The sequence below is a fragment of the Erythrolamprus reginae genome, chromosome 2 (genome assembly GCF_031021105.1).
Source record: "Erythrolamprus reginae isolate rEryReg1 chromosome 2, rEryReg1.hap1, whole genome shotgun sequence".
In the NCBI taxonomy this organism is placed as follows: Eukaryota; Metazoa; Chordata; class Lepidosauria; order Squamata; family Dipsadidae; genus Erythrolamprus; species Erythrolamprus reginae.
In genome coordinates, this window is record NC_091951.1 from 142,741,880 (window position 1) to 142,761,418 (window position 19,539).

The 19,539-nt window shown below is 38.6% G+C and overlaps 2 protein-coding genes across 5 annotated transcripts in view; both read left to right on the forward strand.

The window, feature by feature from the left end:
• Window positions 1-7,162, forward strand: part of LOC139158602 (cytochrome P450 2C23-like) — a 30,743-nt gene extending 23,581 nt beyond the window's left edge. Inside the window, exons 8-10 of the mRNA XM_070735926.1 lie at window positions 1,602-1,789; window positions 4,182-4,323; window positions 6,975-7,162. Of these exons, the coding sequence (XP_070592027.1) occupies window positions 1,602-1,789; window positions 4,182-4,323; window positions 6,975-7,162 (518 nt within the window). The remainder of the gene's footprint in view (window positions 1-1,601; window positions 1,790-4,181; window positions 4,324-6,974) is intronic.
• A 2,452-nt stretch (window positions 7,163-9,614) lies between these two features.
• The window catches only part of FBXW10B (F-box and WD repeat domain containing 10B), a 37,169-nt gene continuing 27,244 nt past the window's right edge, over window positions 9,615-19,539 (forward strand). For 3 of the 4 annotated variants that reach the window (XM_070739723.1, XM_070739725.1, XM_070739726.1), the window contains exons 1-3: window positions 9,615-10,255; window positions 12,385-12,510; window positions 17,344-17,544. In XM_070739723.1, the coding sequence (XP_070595824.1) occupies window positions 9,715-10,255; window positions 12,385-12,510; window positions 17,344-17,544 (868 nt within the window). In that variant the 5' untranslated portion in view covers window positions 9,615-9,714. The remainder of the gene's footprint in view (window positions 10,256-12,384; window positions 12,511-17,343; window positions 17,545-19,539) is intronic. The other variant, XM_070739724.1, reaches the window with a different exon arrangement.

A 19,539-nucleotide genomic window follows, 5' to 3' on the forward strand; every position in this document is an offset into this window, starting at 1 on the left:
CAGCACACACATGCATGTTGGAGCTGAGCTAGGGCAACAGTTCATGTGCCAGCAGATACGGCTCAGTGTGCCTCCTTGCCATAGGTTTGCCATCACTGCTTCCTGTTGCTAAGGAAGTCTCAATCTGGTTCAAGAGGTTCTAACAAGAAAATGATGAAAATCAGATGTCTTCCCTTTGAGACCATTCATGGTGCTTTGAGGAAAATTAAAGTGAGACAACTGAAGACAAAGATCTAATCTCCTCAAATAGCATTATCCTGGCATTTCACTTGTGGAATCACCTTATATGCCCTGTTCTGGGGCCAGCACCTATTTTATCCAATATTATTTTGTCTAGGATATCATGTGCCAGCCCTCCACCCCCCAAGTTACCTTTTTAGACCAATCATTTAATTGCAAAGCTCTAGAATTGAATAGCCTATCCCTATTTTAATCAACATACCGGTAATTGGAAAATATCTTGTTATTTAGCATATACAATGAGGAAATTTCTTAGTAGTCATAGGGAAAAGGAAGCCCTAATTCTTTATTTCTTCTCATAGAATGGTACTATTAATAAAAAAAACCCCAACTCATTCTATCCTGGAATGTAAACTGATGCAAATATACCCTTAAGTTGCAAGTTCCAACAACTCAGTCAATGTCTTCATCCAACTGTACACATACAACAGTTCATTACATGGCAGCCAAAAGAGGGAAAAACTCTAATTCTCTGCTATGCACTAGAGGTTGAGAGGTCAATAATCATTGTGGAGAAATATGGAAATCCTGAAATCCACTATTCCATCACTGGTCTTGGGGAAGAAGTGATTCCTCAGTTTTTCTCCTTATGCAACTTGGTTCAAAAAGTATGATACGTCTCTGAAAGTGACTACCCGGTACAAATAAAACTACAAAATATAGCCATGCCTGTATTCTCCTACCCTTTTCTATGATTACAGCAGTACATATGCTGTAATTTGGGGAACCTGTGTGGAACTAGCAGAAAACAAGTCTCTTTTATGCACCAAAGTATCATTCTTGAACTCTGACTCCAAGAACATTTATGCAACAGTTGCATCCAGATTACATAAATTTGGATGACCGCCATCTTACAGTTGAAGAATTTGATGAAGATGGAGATGAAGAATTAGCTCCTTAGGCATATGGCCATGCTGCTGGCCACATTTAAAAGTCTTTGGACAATATTGGCTCTCTTGGCCAAGAAACAGAGATGAGCAACACACTCCAGAGTCAGACACAACTGGACAGGGAAACCTTTACCTAGTGGTCAATAAGCTGAATGTCTTCTATGGGAGGTGGGGAAGAGGGTTGGGTGGGAAAATGAACTTTTAAATTACCCTACTAGCTTAGCCCACATTCTGCCTAGGAATTGGTGGCAAATTTTTCCAAGTTCTATGCCCAGCTGGAGAAAATTGCTAGTCATTGGCCTTAAGTATAAAGTGGAGAAATAAAAGGATAGTGGCACAGGATAACATGTTCAACTATTCTTTAAGAGCACATTGTGCATCTTTATCTGCTATATAAGGATGAGTATGGTTTAGGTCTGGATTAGTTTAAAAATAATATTGTTTGCTTTAACAATGTCTGATTCATTGCAGCGAAAATGCAGCAGGAAATTGATGATGTTGTGGGACCAAACCGCCAGGTCACCATGGAGGATAAGGTGAATTTGCCTTACATCAATGCATTTGCTCATGAGATGCTACGTTTTCAGCCTGGAAGTAGTGAGAACTTCCCACGTACAACAACCCAGAATGTGATTTTCAAGGGACAATACATCCCTAAGGTATGAAAACCCCCGAAGTCTGGGATCTTGTTTGCACATAGATATGTATCCATAATGGCAGAATGATTAAACTTATGCTATAATTGCTGCAAATATTTTCTGAATATCATTTGAATTTTAGGCCACTGGGTTTTACAGAACTCTCTACTTATTTGCAAAGGGAAAGATTATTCATGGTTCTAGACAATTTCCATCCTGCAGAGTTTCATTGATTTCTCTTCAGGTTCTTACTTATAAAAATTAATTTTTTTCTTCTTGCACCAAGGAACTAAGGATGTTTAGAAAGGTGATTAATACCTTTTCTTGTTAAACTTTTATTCATAAGACAATTATGGAAATCTTCTCCCAGATGCAAAAAGGATGCAAAATTATCAGTAAAAATGATGGATTAATGAAATTAGCTTGCATCTACTGGATTCTAAAATTCTGCCTTCTTGATTAGAAGAAAAGTAATGTTTTGCTGGAAGACCGAATCTGTTTTTAATTTCATATCTGCAAGAATTTTTAATAATTTGTTTCCCCAAAAATGATAATTTTACCAGTTTTTAAAACAGGTAATTAATTTTGAGGGAAGATACTGTACATGCATACATACATACATACATACATACATACATACATACATACATACACACAATGGAAATAAGTATGGAAAATATATTCTTACCATTGTAACTTTTTATCCCTCTGCAGTTTTGCAAAAACCACATTTAAAATATCATCTTTAAAATATAGTTAAAATTTTATATACAATAAAATATTTTTCTATGCAAAGCCCTACATGGCATCTGACCAAACTATTTACAGGACTGTCTTCTGCCATGTGAATCCCAGTGACCACCTAGAGCCCACTGGGTCGGCCTTCTCCAGGTCCTGTCAGTAAAATCATGCCGATTGGAGAGACTATGGGGAGGGCCTTCTCAGTGGAGGCCCCAACTCTATGGAACCAACAGCCCCCAGAGCCTTGTACTGCTCCCACACTTCTGGCCTTCCAAACTCATTACCGGACTCCATAGTGTTATCCCCAAACCTCCAACACTTTACCCTTAGATTATCTACGGTTGACCTATCCAGATTCCTAAGAGGTCAGTAAGGGTCGAGTACAAGTGCACTAGAGTGCCTTCCGTCCCCTGTCCTATTGCTCTCCTATATCTCCTATACCTTTCTTCTTCTATTCCTATATCTCTTTTTCTATTCTTTCATTGATATGTTCTATTACTATATCTTATTTTCTAGGCTTTCTTAGATATACTGTATACTGTATTACTATGAGTATCTCCTCTATAACCTTCATCATGCATTTTACTATGTGTGTGTGTGTTTGTGTGTGTGTGTGTGTATATATATATATACACCCACTAAAACTCTTATTGTGTATTGGACTAAATAAATAAATAAATAAATAAATAAATAAATAATAAATTAAAAAATGGCTCTGCCAACAGTCCTGGGGGCTGCTAAACAACGAGTTTATCCCTACAGATATGAATGTTTGTTGTATGAATGTGACACTTTGTAGTTCTTAACAGCTCATTTTATTATTGTCTGTTATACTTTTTACTGTTTTGCATTTTATATTGTATTGTTTTATTATGGCTGTATGCCATCCAGAGTCTGCAAGGAGTTGGGCGGCTTAAAAGTTAAATATATTAAATTAAGTTAAATAAATTAAATTAACTAGGTATCATCTGCATATTGCTGCTATCTCTCCCTGAATTGTCAGATGACCTCACCCAGTGTTTCATGTAGATATTAAATAAGAGGGGGGAGAGGACCGAACCCTGAGGCACCCCATAGATGAGGGGTCTAGAGGTCGATCTCTGTCCTCCTACTAACACTGACTGAGATCTATCAGAGAAATAGGAGGAGAACCATCAAAACATGGTGCTTCCTAACCCCAACTTTCTTAGTTGTCCCAGAAGGATACCATGGTCAATGGTATTGAAATCAGCTGAGAGGTTAGGTAGCACCAAGATTGAGGAATGACACCCATCTTGGGATCGACAGAGATCATCCATCTGCGTGACCAAAGCAGTTTCTGTGCTGTAACCTGAAGTCGGATTGAAAGTGGTTCACCTATAATATGAAAGTTGTAAAATGTAATAATAAAAATTGAGATAAATGTAGATTATGTTTTGTGAAACATAGAAGACAATTCAGTCTTGTTAAGTTCTTAATACAACTAATATAATTTTCTGTAAGGTCTTAAACGTGTGAATATGCAGTGGTCAACACCAGTTATGGAGAAACCTTGCAAATTGCATCAATGTTTTATTTATTTGTTTTAAACTTTCAAGAATTCACATTTTTGAAAGAATTAAGAGCAGCCTATTTCTGTTTTTTTGGGGGGGAAAACCACCTTTGCTCTTTATATCTTCTTGTCTCCTTAAAGGGCACAACTGTTCTTCCATTGTGGGCTTCAGTGCATTTTGATACTAACTGCTGGGAAAATCCTATGACGTTTGACCCAGGTCATTTCTTGAATAAGAATGGTGAATTCGAAAAGAAAGATGCCTACTTGCCTTTCTCTGCAGGTAATAGGGGAGTTATGGCTAATTTACTGATCTGGGGTCTTCAGGGTTGGTCACCTATAAGGCTGAAGAACTGTTACCTCGCCTATGCTGATCGGTGCTGTTCTTCCTGCCTGCCTGCCTTTTTTATTACTATTTATTATTATTATTATTATTATTATTATTATTATTATTATTATTATTATTATTATTATTATTACTTATTCGATTTGTATGCTGCCCCTCTCCGGCGGCCTTGCCATTATCTGTATTAATTTCAAGACGAGCCTGCCCAGAACATGCATAGGTAGGTAAATGGCAAAATCACTGAGAGAATCTGATTCAATCATGAAGGATTTTTTCCCCAACTTTTTAGAACCAGAAGATACATAGTGATGGCTAATCAACTCCTCCACTGAAAGAGGACTTTTTTCTTGAAAAGCCACAAGTAGTATAGAGCAAGGAGATAAATACAGATCATGATTGGACTGAAGCACTGGGGGGGGGGGGTGTTAATATTTTCTTATTTTCAGTTTTCCTGATGCAGTTTCTTTTGCCTGTTTCTTTTTTTTGTAAATAGAAGCATTTATTAAAAGTTTTAAAGATAACATTGAAAAACTAATACAGCCTAAAAGGGAAAAAAAGAAAAAAGAAAAGTGCAGAAAAAAGAATGAAAATATTTTTTAAAGCTTCCAATTTTTTTTGCAGCATATACAAGAATGATTACAAAGTTATTTCCTTAAAAACTGAAAAACCCCCTACTTTTTTCTGTTATCCATTTTCCCTATAATTAAAACCATAAGTTATTCTTTCTTTTTTTCATGCAAAAAAAACTATAAGAGGTTTTCATACAGCCATAAATAGCAATAGCATTTAGACTTATATACTACTTCACAGTGCTTTACAACCTTCTCTAAGCAGTTTACAGAATCAGCATATTGCCCCCAACAATTTGAGTTCTCATTTTACCAACCTTGGAAGGTTGGAAGGCTGAGTCAACCTTGAACTTGGTGAGATTCGATCTGCCAAATTCAATTCAATTCAATTCAATTTATTGGATTTATATGCCGCCCCTCTCCGAAAACTCGGGGCGGCTTGCAGGCAGCTGGCAGTCAGCAGAAGTAGCCTGTAGTATTGCACTCTAACGGTGTCACCGTGGTTCATAAATGTAGCTATTGCCTTTTTTCTAATCAAAGAAATTAATCTAGCCATCTTTGCAAGTTCCATCATCTTCACCAAGCATTCTTCATCAACCATTCCTCTATTGTGTAATGTTTTCAGAATATTGCCTATATAAAAATGTGATTTATTTCTAGTTCCTTATTTCTTACTCTTAGTTTTTGTTACTCCATGAAGAGAAGATCAGGGAGGAGAAGCTCTACCTTCTGTAAGGTGGAGAAATTGAGGCAGAGAGTTAGTGTCTCTTCCTAGTGCTGTAGTCTTGATATGTAGCAACCCTTTCCAGTCTAATTTTATGATCCCAGGAAGATTCATGAAAACTGGTTGTGTCATCTCCATGACACAATTTTCTTTGCCAACATGAATGTAAGTCATTATAAGTCTACAGGGTAATATTATTAAGAAAGTTAGTCTGTTTTTCTTTTTAATTATCATGGTTGGTTGCACAGTCAGCCAGATATTGAGACTGAATTTGACATTCTTGTCCACTTATCGATTCCTTCCCCAGGACCTTGAATAGGCAGATGTTCTTGTCTGATGATAAGACATCATTGCAGGATGTAAGTTGTTCCAAGCAAAGCTGCCTTTTGCAATTGATTGATCATGATTTTGTCAATTCCAGTGGTATTCAAATGGTGCTCTAGTTATTTTGGGATTGCATCTAAGGTGCCTATTATCATTGGTACATTCTTTTGCTACAAGACCTTCTAATTCTGTTTGCAGTCTTTATACTTTGTGATTTTCTCCAGGTCTTTCTGTCCTATTCTGTTGCATCAAGGTACTGCTACATCTATTATCAAGACTTATTTTTGGTCTTTCTTATCTATAACTGTCACCTCTTGAGTGTTATGTGGCAGGTGCTTATCTGTTTGAATTCTACAGTCTCATAGCAATTTAGTGTCTTCGTTTTCTATTACTTTGTCTGTTTCGTGGTCCTACCAGTTCTTGCTTGCAGATAAATGGTATTTTTTTGCTGATCTTCTAATACACCATTGTTGCTACTTTGTCATGCCGCTATTTGTAGTCAGTCTACTCTATTCTGTTACTCTAGGACCAGAATGTGACCTTCTTGCAGCAGATAACTAGGCGGTCGACTGTTCATTCAGCTTCTTTATAGAACTGGCATTTATTGTTTGTGCTATCTTCTTAGTATGAATTATATACGCATATATAGTGTGCAATCAGAATTAGTATCTTCCATTTTTCTGCTGTTAGTCATTGTGAGGTCTTGTTACTTGCTTTGCCAGGGTTTTTTTTTTAATGAACTGGCCATGTAATACTTTGCCTTGCCATGTCACTTTTATATTTTTTTATTTGGTTTTGTAGATCTGTTAATCTGAGATGAAACCTTACTTTTCAGGTAGCATAAAGACAATGGATAATTAATTTATTTGTTTGCATCCCTCCCCCTTTGTAATTTTTAGAAATAACTCAAAATGGCAAACATAGCCAACACTCTGTCCATCTATTTATCTTCTTTTTTTTTCTTTTTACAGGGAAGAGAGTATGTCCAGGAGAGTCATTGGCTAATATGGAAATCTTCATATCATTTACCAATCTGCTCCAGAACTTCACTTTTGAATTGACTATGGACCCTAAAGATATAGATTTAGAGAATTTGTTTATGGGCTGTAGAGAGGAAGGGCAACATCGGAAAATTCGGGCCATCAAACGTAAAATATAAATTAACAATTGTCTCAAAATATTTTTCCTCCATCCCATCCCTAAATTTCTAATATTATGTTCGAAATAAATAAGTGCTGAAAAGTAAAAGCATTCAAAATATATTTCAGTGAGTGTTCTACTACAAATATCACCATCACCACCATTACTATTACTTCTATTGATGTTTGAATTTTGATCACATCCAGAGAATCTGATTCACAAAAGCACAAACTTTTCAGGCTAAAGATTGCCTTTAACCTTTTAGTGGTACTACAGGATCATAACTGCTATTTTAGAGTGAAACCATGCTAAAAATGAAGATTTATTCAAATTGAATGTAATTAAAATGCATGAAAAATAGTTTCAATTGAAGAATTATTTTTTAAAATATGTCATTAAAAATGCCATTTGACAGGCTTTTATGAAAGTGTTTTAATGATGTTGGTAACCCAAATCTAATCAATGCTTTCTTTTATCTGTTGAAATACACAGACACCATAGTACAGAATCAGTTTCATACCATGAATCATATGTAATATAACTTTTATTGATTTTAGTAAAATGATTTCAATGTAGTCTGAGAGTAGCTTCTTACTATTATCTAAAACAAATAAAAGTTTTTGACCTGAATGCTCATTGTGCTTGTTTATTTAGCCAAAACGTATGAACAAAATGAAACTTACAGGTATGTCCTCAACCTTTGGCAAAGCAGAAATTTCTAAAACTACACCTACAATTTTTCAAACGACTTTGCAGGATTTTATACCTTGGTGACTAAAGAAAAAAAATCTCAAAAAGGGATGAAGCTGAATTCATACTAAGATTAACATTTTAAAGGTCCCTTCCAACTCTGTTGTTGTTGTTATTATTAAACAGAAATGTGAAGATCGTTCTACCCCCACAGGAAATGATTAATAAAAAGGACTCATCTCTGAGAGACTACCGTAATTGTGAATTATTTATATGAAAAACTAATAAACAGTTTGAAGAAACCATAATCATAATTTTATTAGGTGCCTTATAAAAATAAAGTGGTGCTTATTCTTAAAAGCATTCAGAGATGTAATAGATGTGCCGGGGAAAATTGAAGCAGAAAATGCATCATAGACAAGGTGAAATCATAACATGTTAATCTTTGTTATTGGCGAGAGTCTTAAATGGGATCTATTGTTTTCTGAATGTCAGAGATGAAAATATGACATTCTTGTGATGGATGGATTTCTGGTTGAAGTTTACTTCTGCTCTCCCCCTCCAGTCAAAACATTTCAATAGTTCTATATTGATACCAGATAGGTTGGGCTAGAGTTGAGTTTTTAAGTTAGAATACACCTGTGTGAGAGCATATTTTAATATCTGTTCCAAATTAATCTATTCCAAATTGTATAAATCTGTGAGGAAATGTTTGATCAAAAGTGATGGTCAATCTATGTGAGAGAGCAGATCCCCAATTAATTAATTAATCCCAATTAATAGTGCCTTCTGTCCCCTGTCCTATTGTCTCTCCTAAATCTCATATATCTTCTCTACTATATCTCTCTATAAGCTTCATTGTATATTATTGTGTATTGGACAAAATAAATAAATAAAAATAAAAATAAATTGCTGGGGTCTTTAAGGGGAAGAAAGGGAAGCAAAAGAGAAATTGAGTTAAAATATTGAGAGGCTCATTGTGCGAAAGAGAGTAGGGAGTAAGAAAAATGTGGGATTAAGAATTTGGAAAGAAAGACACTAGGACTATGGCAAGCTCAGTATTACAAACTATTGGGATGAAGTATAACCTGCTTCATAGTACCTGATCAAAACTATGTGAGTTCCAAGGAGCACACCTTCCCCTTATTCAGCCATTTCTGCCAGCCAGATTCTCCAAAGGGAAACGTCCTTATTTACTCTTTTAAATGGTCTTTCTCCCATTTAAAAGGGGTGGGGGAGAACAACTTTTTTGAAGCTCATAATTTTAAAGGCTGTATTCAAGATTAGTGACACCATCAAACCATAAATCTGAGACAATTCATTTTTTTTCCTGATTTGCCTTAGAGAAGACATGAAATGAATATGACAGAGGGAGAGAAAAAAAATTCTCCTTTTTGTTCGTTTACAGAAAATGAATCAATGCATAGTACTGGCTTTCCAAGACTTCTCCATTTAGGATTTTAAAATTTCCAAGATAACATTAATCCCAGTTATCTAACAGCCATCTTTTCGATCTTCAACATTTATCTGACGTTTAACAGATAATAAATAGTTAACAGATAAACTGACGGTGTTAAATTCTGAAACTGATCGTTGGTTTAATTCCATTTCCTGCTTTCTATTAAATTGGTCGAAGCGCTTTGTCTAATGGAATGTACATGGTATGCTTAGTGCTAAAGTATCCACTCAGGCACATTTTAGGAGAATTACGGTAGCAACTGGGTTTCCTAGGAGTTTTTTTAAAAAGCGTTCCACCAACAGAAACTAGTCGGGACTCTTATTGGCAGTTTTGGCAGTTTGGTAAAGGGAGATTAGGAAGCTGGTTGCATTTTACCAGTTGCTCCACCTATTGATTTCCTTCGTGGATCAGAGATTGCTATCATGAAGACACCTTCGGTTGCGGAGGATGAGGCAGATATCCTAGAATATAAACTAAAGTATACCCCTGATCTAAGATGCGAGAAGGAAACAGACTTGGTGCCGGTTTGCTATCGCTGCAAATCCTGCATCTTGTCCTGGAAGATTTTTTCCACCCGAGAGTGGTTTGTTCGTGCCAGCCAAGGTACCCAGAGGACGTTCGTGCTGGGGATCATCAACCGATTCGAAAGCCACGACCTCCTGAAATACGCATGGAACCTCCTGCAGGCTATCGATACCAAGGATTTTACCTATTCCCGCTCCTGCATCAGCTCCACTTTCAGACCCTCTTCTGCTCTGGATCGGGCAATGGATCCACAGAAATTGGCGCAATCCATGGCGGACCTTTGGAGATGGTTCGTAGGCGCCAGTTTCTGGAGCAAAGCAAGCTACGTACTTCTCTTGCTCCAAATGTGCGACTCACCGTTGTTGCTGATGGCTGCTACTCAGATCCGTATCCTCTTATCTGAACACGAGAACGCCATTGTTGAAAAAGCAGAAAAAGGTAAATTTCACTATTTGCAAGAACCGCAGGAACTATTTTTTTGGCATTCAGCCAGGGGTGTGTGTGTGTGCGTGTGTGTGTGTAGGGGTGGTGATGGCCAGGTGTGTGTGTGTGTGTGTGTGTGTGTGTGTGTGTGTAGGGGTGGTGATGGCCAGTGCTTTAGTTGTTGATGTTCCACCACCAGGTCTAACACTTAATCAGGCTAAAAATTGGGAGACTGAGTTCTGATTTAGACTGAAGCTGCAAGCCTAAAAGATGACTTTGGATCAGTTACTCTCTAGGCTCACCTCGCCTTTCCCCTGTTGTGAGGAAATAGGAGAAGGAAAGACTGTTAGGTATATTTGCTGCCTTCAACTGTTTATATAAATAATAAAGATGGGATTAAAATCTAATAAAGAAATAAGCAATGAAATTCACCCAAGGTATTATCCCATTTTTAATACTCAAAATATCTAATGATCATCAGCTAGCTTGCTGTGTATCATACTTTTGCTGCCATCTGATATCTGCTCTTCAAAGAAAAATATACTGAGTGCAAACGGAATGATTCCATGGTAAGTAGGTATATATTGTATATATAATGTGACTGCAACATAAATTGATATTCAGAAAATAAATTAGTCTGGTTGTAATTATCTGTAATAATTTATGTTCTTAATTTTTGCAACACTGCACTCCCACCAGACTCCTGATGGTAGTGGTTTTAATTGTTGGGGTTTTATATATCTTTTCTTTTAATATTAGATTTGCTTACTGTTATATTGTTTTTATTATTGTTGTGAGCCGCCCCGAGTCTTCGGAGAGGGGCGGCATACAAATCTAATAAATTGAATTGAATTGATACACTGCAAAGCATAAAACACAATACAAAAAATAAAATTGTGTATGTCATCAAGTTATTTTTTTACTCCTAGTGACCACATAGATATATTTTATTCATCAGGATATATCCCTAACCTGTTTTTTGATATCTTCCAACAATGCACCTAATGCCACTGGAACCGAGTCCAACTAGCACATTGTTGTTAATTCTCTTCTTTTTCCTTCCATCTTTCTTAACATTACAGCCTTTTATTCTGTGTTGAATTATCAAAATTACACTAACAGGGATCTCCTATTGATAATTTCCTTACAAGCTCTCTAGAACTTCATTTTTATTACTTCCTAATTTCTGGGAGGGAGGGTGCCACCTAGATTTTCTGGAGAGAGGCTGTTCATATGTTGTCTATGCTGAGTTTCATAAATAATGTGCAATACATTTTGAAGGGAACATTTGCAGCTCAGATTGAACTATAGGACCCTTGCTGCTCTCTGAGGTTGCTTTTGGGTAATGAAATGTCTATAAGAAAGCAGCCATATTCAGAGAGTGTCAAGGAACCCACAATAAAATACATTTGTTGTATGCTGCCCAGAGTCATTTTTTTTGTGAGTTGGGCAGTTGTATAAATTTGGAAAAAAAATGAATAAGTAAAAAACATTTTCACAATTTTATTTCCATATTTTGTCTATGTCTTAAGCTCAGCATTCCTTAAGATATACATCAAATATAATTTTCCCCCTTAAAATATGCATCACATCACGGCACTGTTCCAAACATGTGTATACTATAATTTTTGAGCCCAGAAATATTGTGAGATCAAGGGGAGTAAACAAAATTAATTACTAACCGGTATTTGTTCAAACTCCTATAAGACGAACTTTTGCCAGACTGTTCTCTGGTAAGCTCAACATTATTTCCATTTTCTGTTACATAGCGTCCAATCACAACTACAAGCCTTTATCTGTCAACTAGTCTAAGGAGATTCTTGTAAATAAGTAAGCAAAAATAAAGGAGAAATTCTTTACAGTGTCATTCTTATTCCTTGAACCTGACATGATGTCTGGGACTGAAAGATGGATCTGGAATGGTATCAGGTTATGTTTTTCTTATTAAAATGCTGTAAAATATTATGAAATAGTATATAAGTGCTATTGTTTTTGCTAAGTGTCCAAATGTCAGTGGAAAAGCTGAAGAGCAAAAAGTTGGTTCCTCTTGTATTCCCATCTGGAGCAATGTTTTTTGTGAAATTGTTTTGCTTTCAATTTCCTTTTATTCTTGCTCAATTATTTTCATCTTTCAATTATGACAGAAGAAGAACAACAACAACGTGTAAGGCGAACCAAATCTGACATGCGTTCTGTTTACCCTGTGAAATCTGCTACATTTGCTCAAATGGCTGAAGGCCACCTTCTTTCAAAAGCAAGCAGCATATTTGGTATGGTTTGAATTTTATGTACTATATAGTATATACAATATGTAACATTGGTAACAGCAATTTCTTGTCTTAAATCTGTGATTTGTTTTCAACTAACTTTTGGCCTCTGGATCCAAACATAACCACAGTTTTTGTCTATCATGTCAACTTTTTAAGCTACAGAATACCCTCAAAAGTCATACACATTGTGCATATAAAAGGAAAGGAAAGGAAAAACTTACCAAAAAACTTACCAACTTATTGTTTACAAAGAATAATGTTATTCATACAAAGGCTATAATAGTTACGGCAAATTAAATTGTGTTCATACAAATAGTTGGTTTTTTTATCAAACAGTAATTATACATATTAAGGTAAAATTTTTCACTAATACCTTTTTCTGGAGTGTTTAATATGTGGACATTCTCGTTTGATGCTCCAACAATAGTCAGCCATCATATGTACATCCCATCTACCTTGATACCGTGCTTCCATGACCTTCAAATCTTGGTGGAATCGCTCACCCTGCTCATCCCTGACTGCACCAAGATTTTCCAGGAAGTTAGCAAGATGGCTATGTAAAAAATGCAATTTGATGCTGATGTTGCCTAATTAACTATATTATATGGCAAATGATTTAGTTTTACTAGATAAGTGTCGAAGCAATGGAAACTGCAGTTTAATGTTTCCAAATGTAAAATAATGCATCTGGGGAAAAGGAATCCTCAATCTGAGTATTGTATTGGCAATTCTGTGTTAACAAAAAGTTCAAAAGAGAAGGATTTATGGATAGTGATTTCTGACAGTCTCAAAATGGGTGAACAGTGCGGTCAGGTGGTAGAGAAAGCAAGTAGAATGCTTGGCTGCATAGCTAGAGGTATAACAAGCAGGAAGAGGGAAATCGTGATCCCTCTGTATAGAGCGCTGGTGAGATGACATTTTGAATACTGTGTTCAGTTCTGAAGACCTCACCTACAAAAAGATATTGATAAAATTGAACAGGTCCAAAGACGGGCTACAAAAAAGGGGGAAGGTCTTAAGCATAAAACTTATCAGGAAAGACATAATGAACTTAATCTGTATAGTCTGGAGGACAGAAGGGAAAGGGGGAGGCATTTAAATATATTAAAGGGTTAAATAAGATTCAGGAGGGCAGTATTTTTTATAGGAAAGTGAACACAAGAACAAGGGGGCACAATCAGGTTAGTTGGGGGAAAGGTCAGAAGCAACGTGAGAAAATATTTTACTGAAAGAGTAGTAGATGCTTGGAACAAACTTCTAGCAGACATGGTTGGTAAATCCACAATAACTGCATTTAAACATGCCTGCGATAAACATATATCCATCCTAAGATAAAATACAGGAAATAGTATAAGGGCATATTAGATGAACCAGGAGGTCTTTTTCTGCCATCAATCTTCTATGTTTCTATATATATAAGGTGTAGAGAAAAATCTTGACGTGGTGGAAGAAAACTAATTGCAGTTTTGAAACCAGCATGCCTAACTAACTATAAAAAAGCTCAAAAATCAAACTCAACAGAAATTGTGTTACAAATTGTTCCCCAGTGTAATGTAAGTCATTTTAGCATGTAGTTTTCTTCATGTCAACACATTTATATGGATGCAACACTATTTTAATTGACTAAATGAAAGTGAAAATGCCCAGTACAGTATGGTCAATCTATGCCCACTTCTGGATGAGTTCTATTTGTCAGCATGAGTTTCCTATAAGGAAATAGAAATTTTATTTTGGATTAGACTGAAAACCTATATAATATATAACTTGTTCCTACAATGGCTGATTACTGCACATGTACAGGTGAAGCCTGTGCAGAGGAAATGAATTATGCAGCATATTCCTCCCCAGAAACATACCTCTTACGTTCCTTTAACATAGATTTGACATATAATGATAATAAGCATTAGCAAGTAAAATGACAAATGGAGCACAGTGGCTTGCATGGTTAGGATACTGTCTTGACAAGCAAGAGGCTTTTGTTTGAGACTGGAGTGCTGCTGTGTAGTAGGGTGACTTTTGCTCCAGTTCCTTTGGGGACATGAAAGGAGCTCCCAATTGGTATGCATCAGCAATGCTGATGTTACCAACTAACCTTTTCAACCCAGATGTGTCTTGGTGCATCTGACACAAGTGCAATGTGATACTTATTGCAATGTTTTTCAAACTTGGTAATTTCAGATGTGTGGACTGGTTAAGGGCTGGAAGATTGGCTGGGGTATTCTGGGAGTAGAAATCCATGCATCTTAAAGTTGTCAAGATTGAAAAAATGGTTTATTTAGAAGAAGGTTGACAGGGTTTTAGCTTTGCTTGCCTCCTCAGCCTCTTAGAAGAGGGGTAGGCCTATGTCACTTTTTTCTATTGAACTTGGTAAACAATGTGGAATCCAATAGTTTATCTATGAATCTCCCAGGTTTTTATTTTATTTTATTTATTTTATTTATTTATTTTGTCCAATACACAATGAGGGTTTTAGTGGGTATATATCTATACTGTATACACATAGTAAAATGCATGATGAAGGTTATAGAGGAGATACTCATAGTAAAATATATCTAAGAAATAATAGAAAAGAAGATATAGTAATAGAACATATCAATGAAAGAATAGAAGAAGAGATATAGGAATAGAAGAAAGGTATAGGAGATATAGGAGAGCAATAGGACAGGGGGAGGAAGGCACTCTAGTGCACTTGTACTCGCCCCTTACTGACCTCTTAGGGATCTGGATAGGTCAACCGTGGATAATCTAAGGGTAAATTGTTGGGGGTTTGGGGATGACACTATGGAGTCCGGTAATGAGTTCCACGCTTCGACAACTCGGTTACTGAAGTCATATTTTTTACAGTCAGGTTTGGAGCGCTTAATATTAAGTTTAAATCTGTTGTGTGCTCTTGTGTTGTTGTGGTTGAAGCTGAAGTAGTCGCTGACAGGCAGGACGTTGCAGCATATGATCTTGTGGGCAATACAGTAATACCTCATACGAACTTAATTGGTGCAAGGAGGAGGTTCGTAAGACGAAAGGTTCGTAAGACGAAACATTGTTTCCCATAGGAAACAATGTAAAGTCAATTAATCCGTGCAACAACAAAAAAACCCCGCAAAAAAACGCTGCCACCCGGCTGTCACCTTTTAAAACAGCCTGGGGGCTTCGGCGTTGGGAGGCTGCTGAGAAGCTCCCCGGCTGTTTTAAAAGGTGACAGCCGGGCGGCGGGGCTTCTCAGAGAAAGTTCGGGTTTGGGAGGCTGCTTTGAGGAGGCAGGGAAGCCTCTTGCAGCAGCTGCCACAGCCGCCGGCTTCCCCGCCGCTCGCCCGCCGAGGATGCTGACCTGCTGCCTCGCGGGGAAGCCGGGCAAGAGCGATCTTCTGCCGGCCATGGGCGAGCGGCGGGGAGTCGCCCATGGCCGGCAGAAGATCGCTCTTGCCCGGCTTCGCCACGAGGCATCAGGTCAGCAAGAGCGATCTTCTGCCGGCCATGGGTGACTCCCCGCCGCTCGCATTGGGGTGGGGGGGCTGTCAGGACACCCCCCCCACCCCAGCATTTTGCATCCCGCCAGCTAAGAGCAATCGGGCAGCAGCTTCTGCCGGACACGGGTAATGAGCGGGACAGAGAAGCGGGGAGAATCAGGAGGCTCCTTTGGCGGCTGGAGGCTGCCTGGCTTTGTGTTTTTGGCTGGGGGAGGAAGCAGTAGGACCTTCCTAACTCCCTCCCCCCCAGCCAAAACCCCAAAGCCTGTTTGCTGCCACACGATTTAGCCAGGACAGGAGCGAAGTGACGTGGAGGAATGGGGAGCTGAAACCGGGCGGTTTCAGCTTTCCATCCCTTCACGTTACTTCGCCGCTAAATCGTGTGGCAGCAAACATGCTTTGGGGGTTTGGCTGGGGGGGAGGGAGTTAGGAAGGTCCTACTTCTTCTCCCCCCCAGCCAAATCCCCAAGGCATGTTTGCTGCCACACGATTTAGCGGCGAAGGGATGTGAAGTGATGGAAAGCTGAAACCGCCCGGTTTCAGCTTTCCATCCATCCACGTCACTTCGCCGCTAAATCGTGTGGCAGCAAACAGGCTTTGGGGTTTTGGCTGGGGGGGAGGGAGTTAGGAAGGTCCTACTTCTCCCCCCCCAGCCAAAACCCCAAAGCATGTTTGCTGCCACACGATTTAGCGGCGACGTGACGTGAAGGGATGGAAAGCTGAAACCGCCCGGTTTCAGCTCCCCATTCCTCCACGTCACTTCGCTCCTGTCCTGGCTAAATCGTGTGGCAGCAAACAGGCTTTGGGGTTTTGGCTGGGGGGGAGAAGTAGGACTTTCCAGCAGACGCCGAACGCAGAAGTTCGGGTTTGTTCGGCTTCGGGAGGCTGCTGGAAAGCCGCCCGGCTGTTTTAAAAGGTGACCGCCGGGCTGGGGGGCTTCCCAGCAACCTCCCGAACCCCGAACTTCCGGGTTCGGGGTTCGGGGGGGTGCTGGGAAGCCTCGCCGCCCGGCTGTCACCTTTTAAAACAGCCGCGCGGCTTCCCAGCAGTCTCCGAACACCGGTTCGTAACTCGAAAAAAGTTCGTAAGAAGAGGCAAAAATTTTCTGAACCCCGGGTTCGTATCACGAGTTGTTCGTAAGACGAGGGGTTCGTATCTTGAGGTATCACTGTACTTAGATCTTGTTTAAGGCGTCTTAGTTCTAAACTTTCAGGATTGAAAGTCTAGTCTCGTAGGGTATTCTATTTCGAGTGGAGGAGTGAAGGGCTCTTCTGGTGAAGTATCATTTGTGTTCATTGATGTCTTATTTCCACTGCATATTATAACTTATACCATGTTTTTTTTCCTTTTATTTTCTTCCTTACCACAGGTAATATACGTGTACAAAAGATTTGGTCCAAACAATCAGATAATATATTCAAAAAAGCACTGTATGAGCTGGAAAATGAGACTAACTATTTTGCAGTACTGACTTTGCACCCAGCCACTCCCCCTCCTTCTCAACAGTCCTGCAGCAGATGCAGAGATTTCATCCGGTATCTGCCTATCCACCTATCAAAATCCATTTTGAGTAAGGACCTTATATCTCCTCAACCTTTCTAGGATTTCTCTGCAATAGCCATTCCCACCCCCCCAACCCTGGTTTGCAATGATTTCCTTGAAGGAACCCATTCAATCAGTCCAGCTTCCTAGCTGACTGCAACAGTGGTGAATTATAAATGTTCCTCAGAAGTTAACAAGTATGCAATAGATAAACAAAGCAATCAAAGGTGACTTAGAAGGAAAAGCAAGGAGTGAACCAGCCAGTATTTTCCCCAAATCTAGAGATTTAAAAGCTATATTGGCAACACAAGAGAGGGGTAAGAGAAGTTAACAGGCCAAACTTAAGAGATATAGGAACAAGGTTTGCCAAGATGAAAATAATCCAAGTCTCATGGAAGTTTAGGAACTATGTACAGGATGTGCCCAGCTATTCAGCAACGGCTTTAAAGTCCTTCCTTGATGGAAACCATAAAATATTCTAGCATCAAGAACCATCGTTGCTGAGTCTAAGAAAGTGTGAAAATTCAGCTTATAAGTGTGATAGTTTTACTGTTTGTATTTGTTATTTTAAAATTGTTGATAGCACATGGAATCAATCTTCAATTTAAAATGTGAAGTCTATTATGTTTACCGTATTTTTCGGTGTATAAGACACACTTAGATTTTAGAGGAGAAAAACAAGGAAAAAAGTATTCTGAATCAAATGGTGTAGTATTATATTGTTTAATAAAATACAGGAAATACTGGAAAACCGCTAAACATCAAGTGAGCTACACAAAGTAATCTTGCAGCAGCATCACTTAAGAAATCATATAAATGACATTTTCTGGGTCAACCATGCTGCTGCTTTAATGGATTGCACTGTGGTCAGAAGACTGATGTGGTCTGAATCTAGAGGTTTTGGGAACAGATGTGCTAGATGGACATATCCAATCCTCTCCCAATTCTTAAGTGCACTCATAAATCTACCCTCATCATTTGGAGACCAGACCTTTCTTCTATGGCAATATTAGACATCTCAAGATGAATGTATGGTTATTTCTCATTCCCTGAGATGTATGACTGTATTATATCCATATCTTAACATATATGTACTGCATTAAAACTTTCCAGTAATTTCTCTGCATTGCATTTCAATGAAGCCAATGTGGGTTTTTTTTGTTAAGATTAATCTGTGCCTAAGTATATTTATATTATTTCCTTACATGAAGGTGACTAGTTACAAAATGTGAGGGAAAGGGGGGGGGGCACTGCTTTCTAGAACTTAAGGTTTTGAAGTTTGAAAACTTAAGAAAAAAAACGTTCTTGGGTTTTTTACAAGCCTTGGCAAGAGTGGGAGGGCAGATGATAAAGCAGAGGGGTTTGTTTTGTTTTTATCTGCCGGCGATTTCTTTGTGGAATGAGCTGTACAAACTACTTTTCAAACTTTGACTTCTGTGTGAAAGCCTGTATGGGCAGCAAGGGAATAACCAAAGACTCAAAAATAAGACAAAAGGGTGGGAATCTCTCAAGGATGTGGATCCTGTTTTTCCATGAAAGCTCAAACCGCTGTTATAAAAGGTTTCAGGGACAAATACCCTCTTCCCTTACTCTTTTTATTTCAGCACCTTTAATATGTAAAATGCAACGACTAGTGTTGGGCGAACCCAATAAAGTTTGGGTTCGGCGAACTCACCCGAACTTTGCTGTGAAGTTCGGGTGAGTTCGCCGAACCAGAAGAGCAGCAAGCCGCTGCGGCGACCTTTTCTGTAAAAATAAGCGAGGTGGGGAATTCCCCACCTCCTTTTGCGTCCTTTTAATTTTACAGAAAAGGATGCCGCAGCGGCGCTGCAAGCAAAAGGCGGTGTGGAATCCCACGATTGGATTCCCCACTCTCCTCCCAGGCGGCGGCGTTTCGTGGTGTTCGAGCGAATGCTGAACCCAAACTTTACCCGAACTTTTTAAAAAGTTTTTAAAAGTTCGGGTTTGTCATGTCGAACACTGTAAAATTCGGCACGGGCCCAAACTTTCCAAGTTTGGTTCG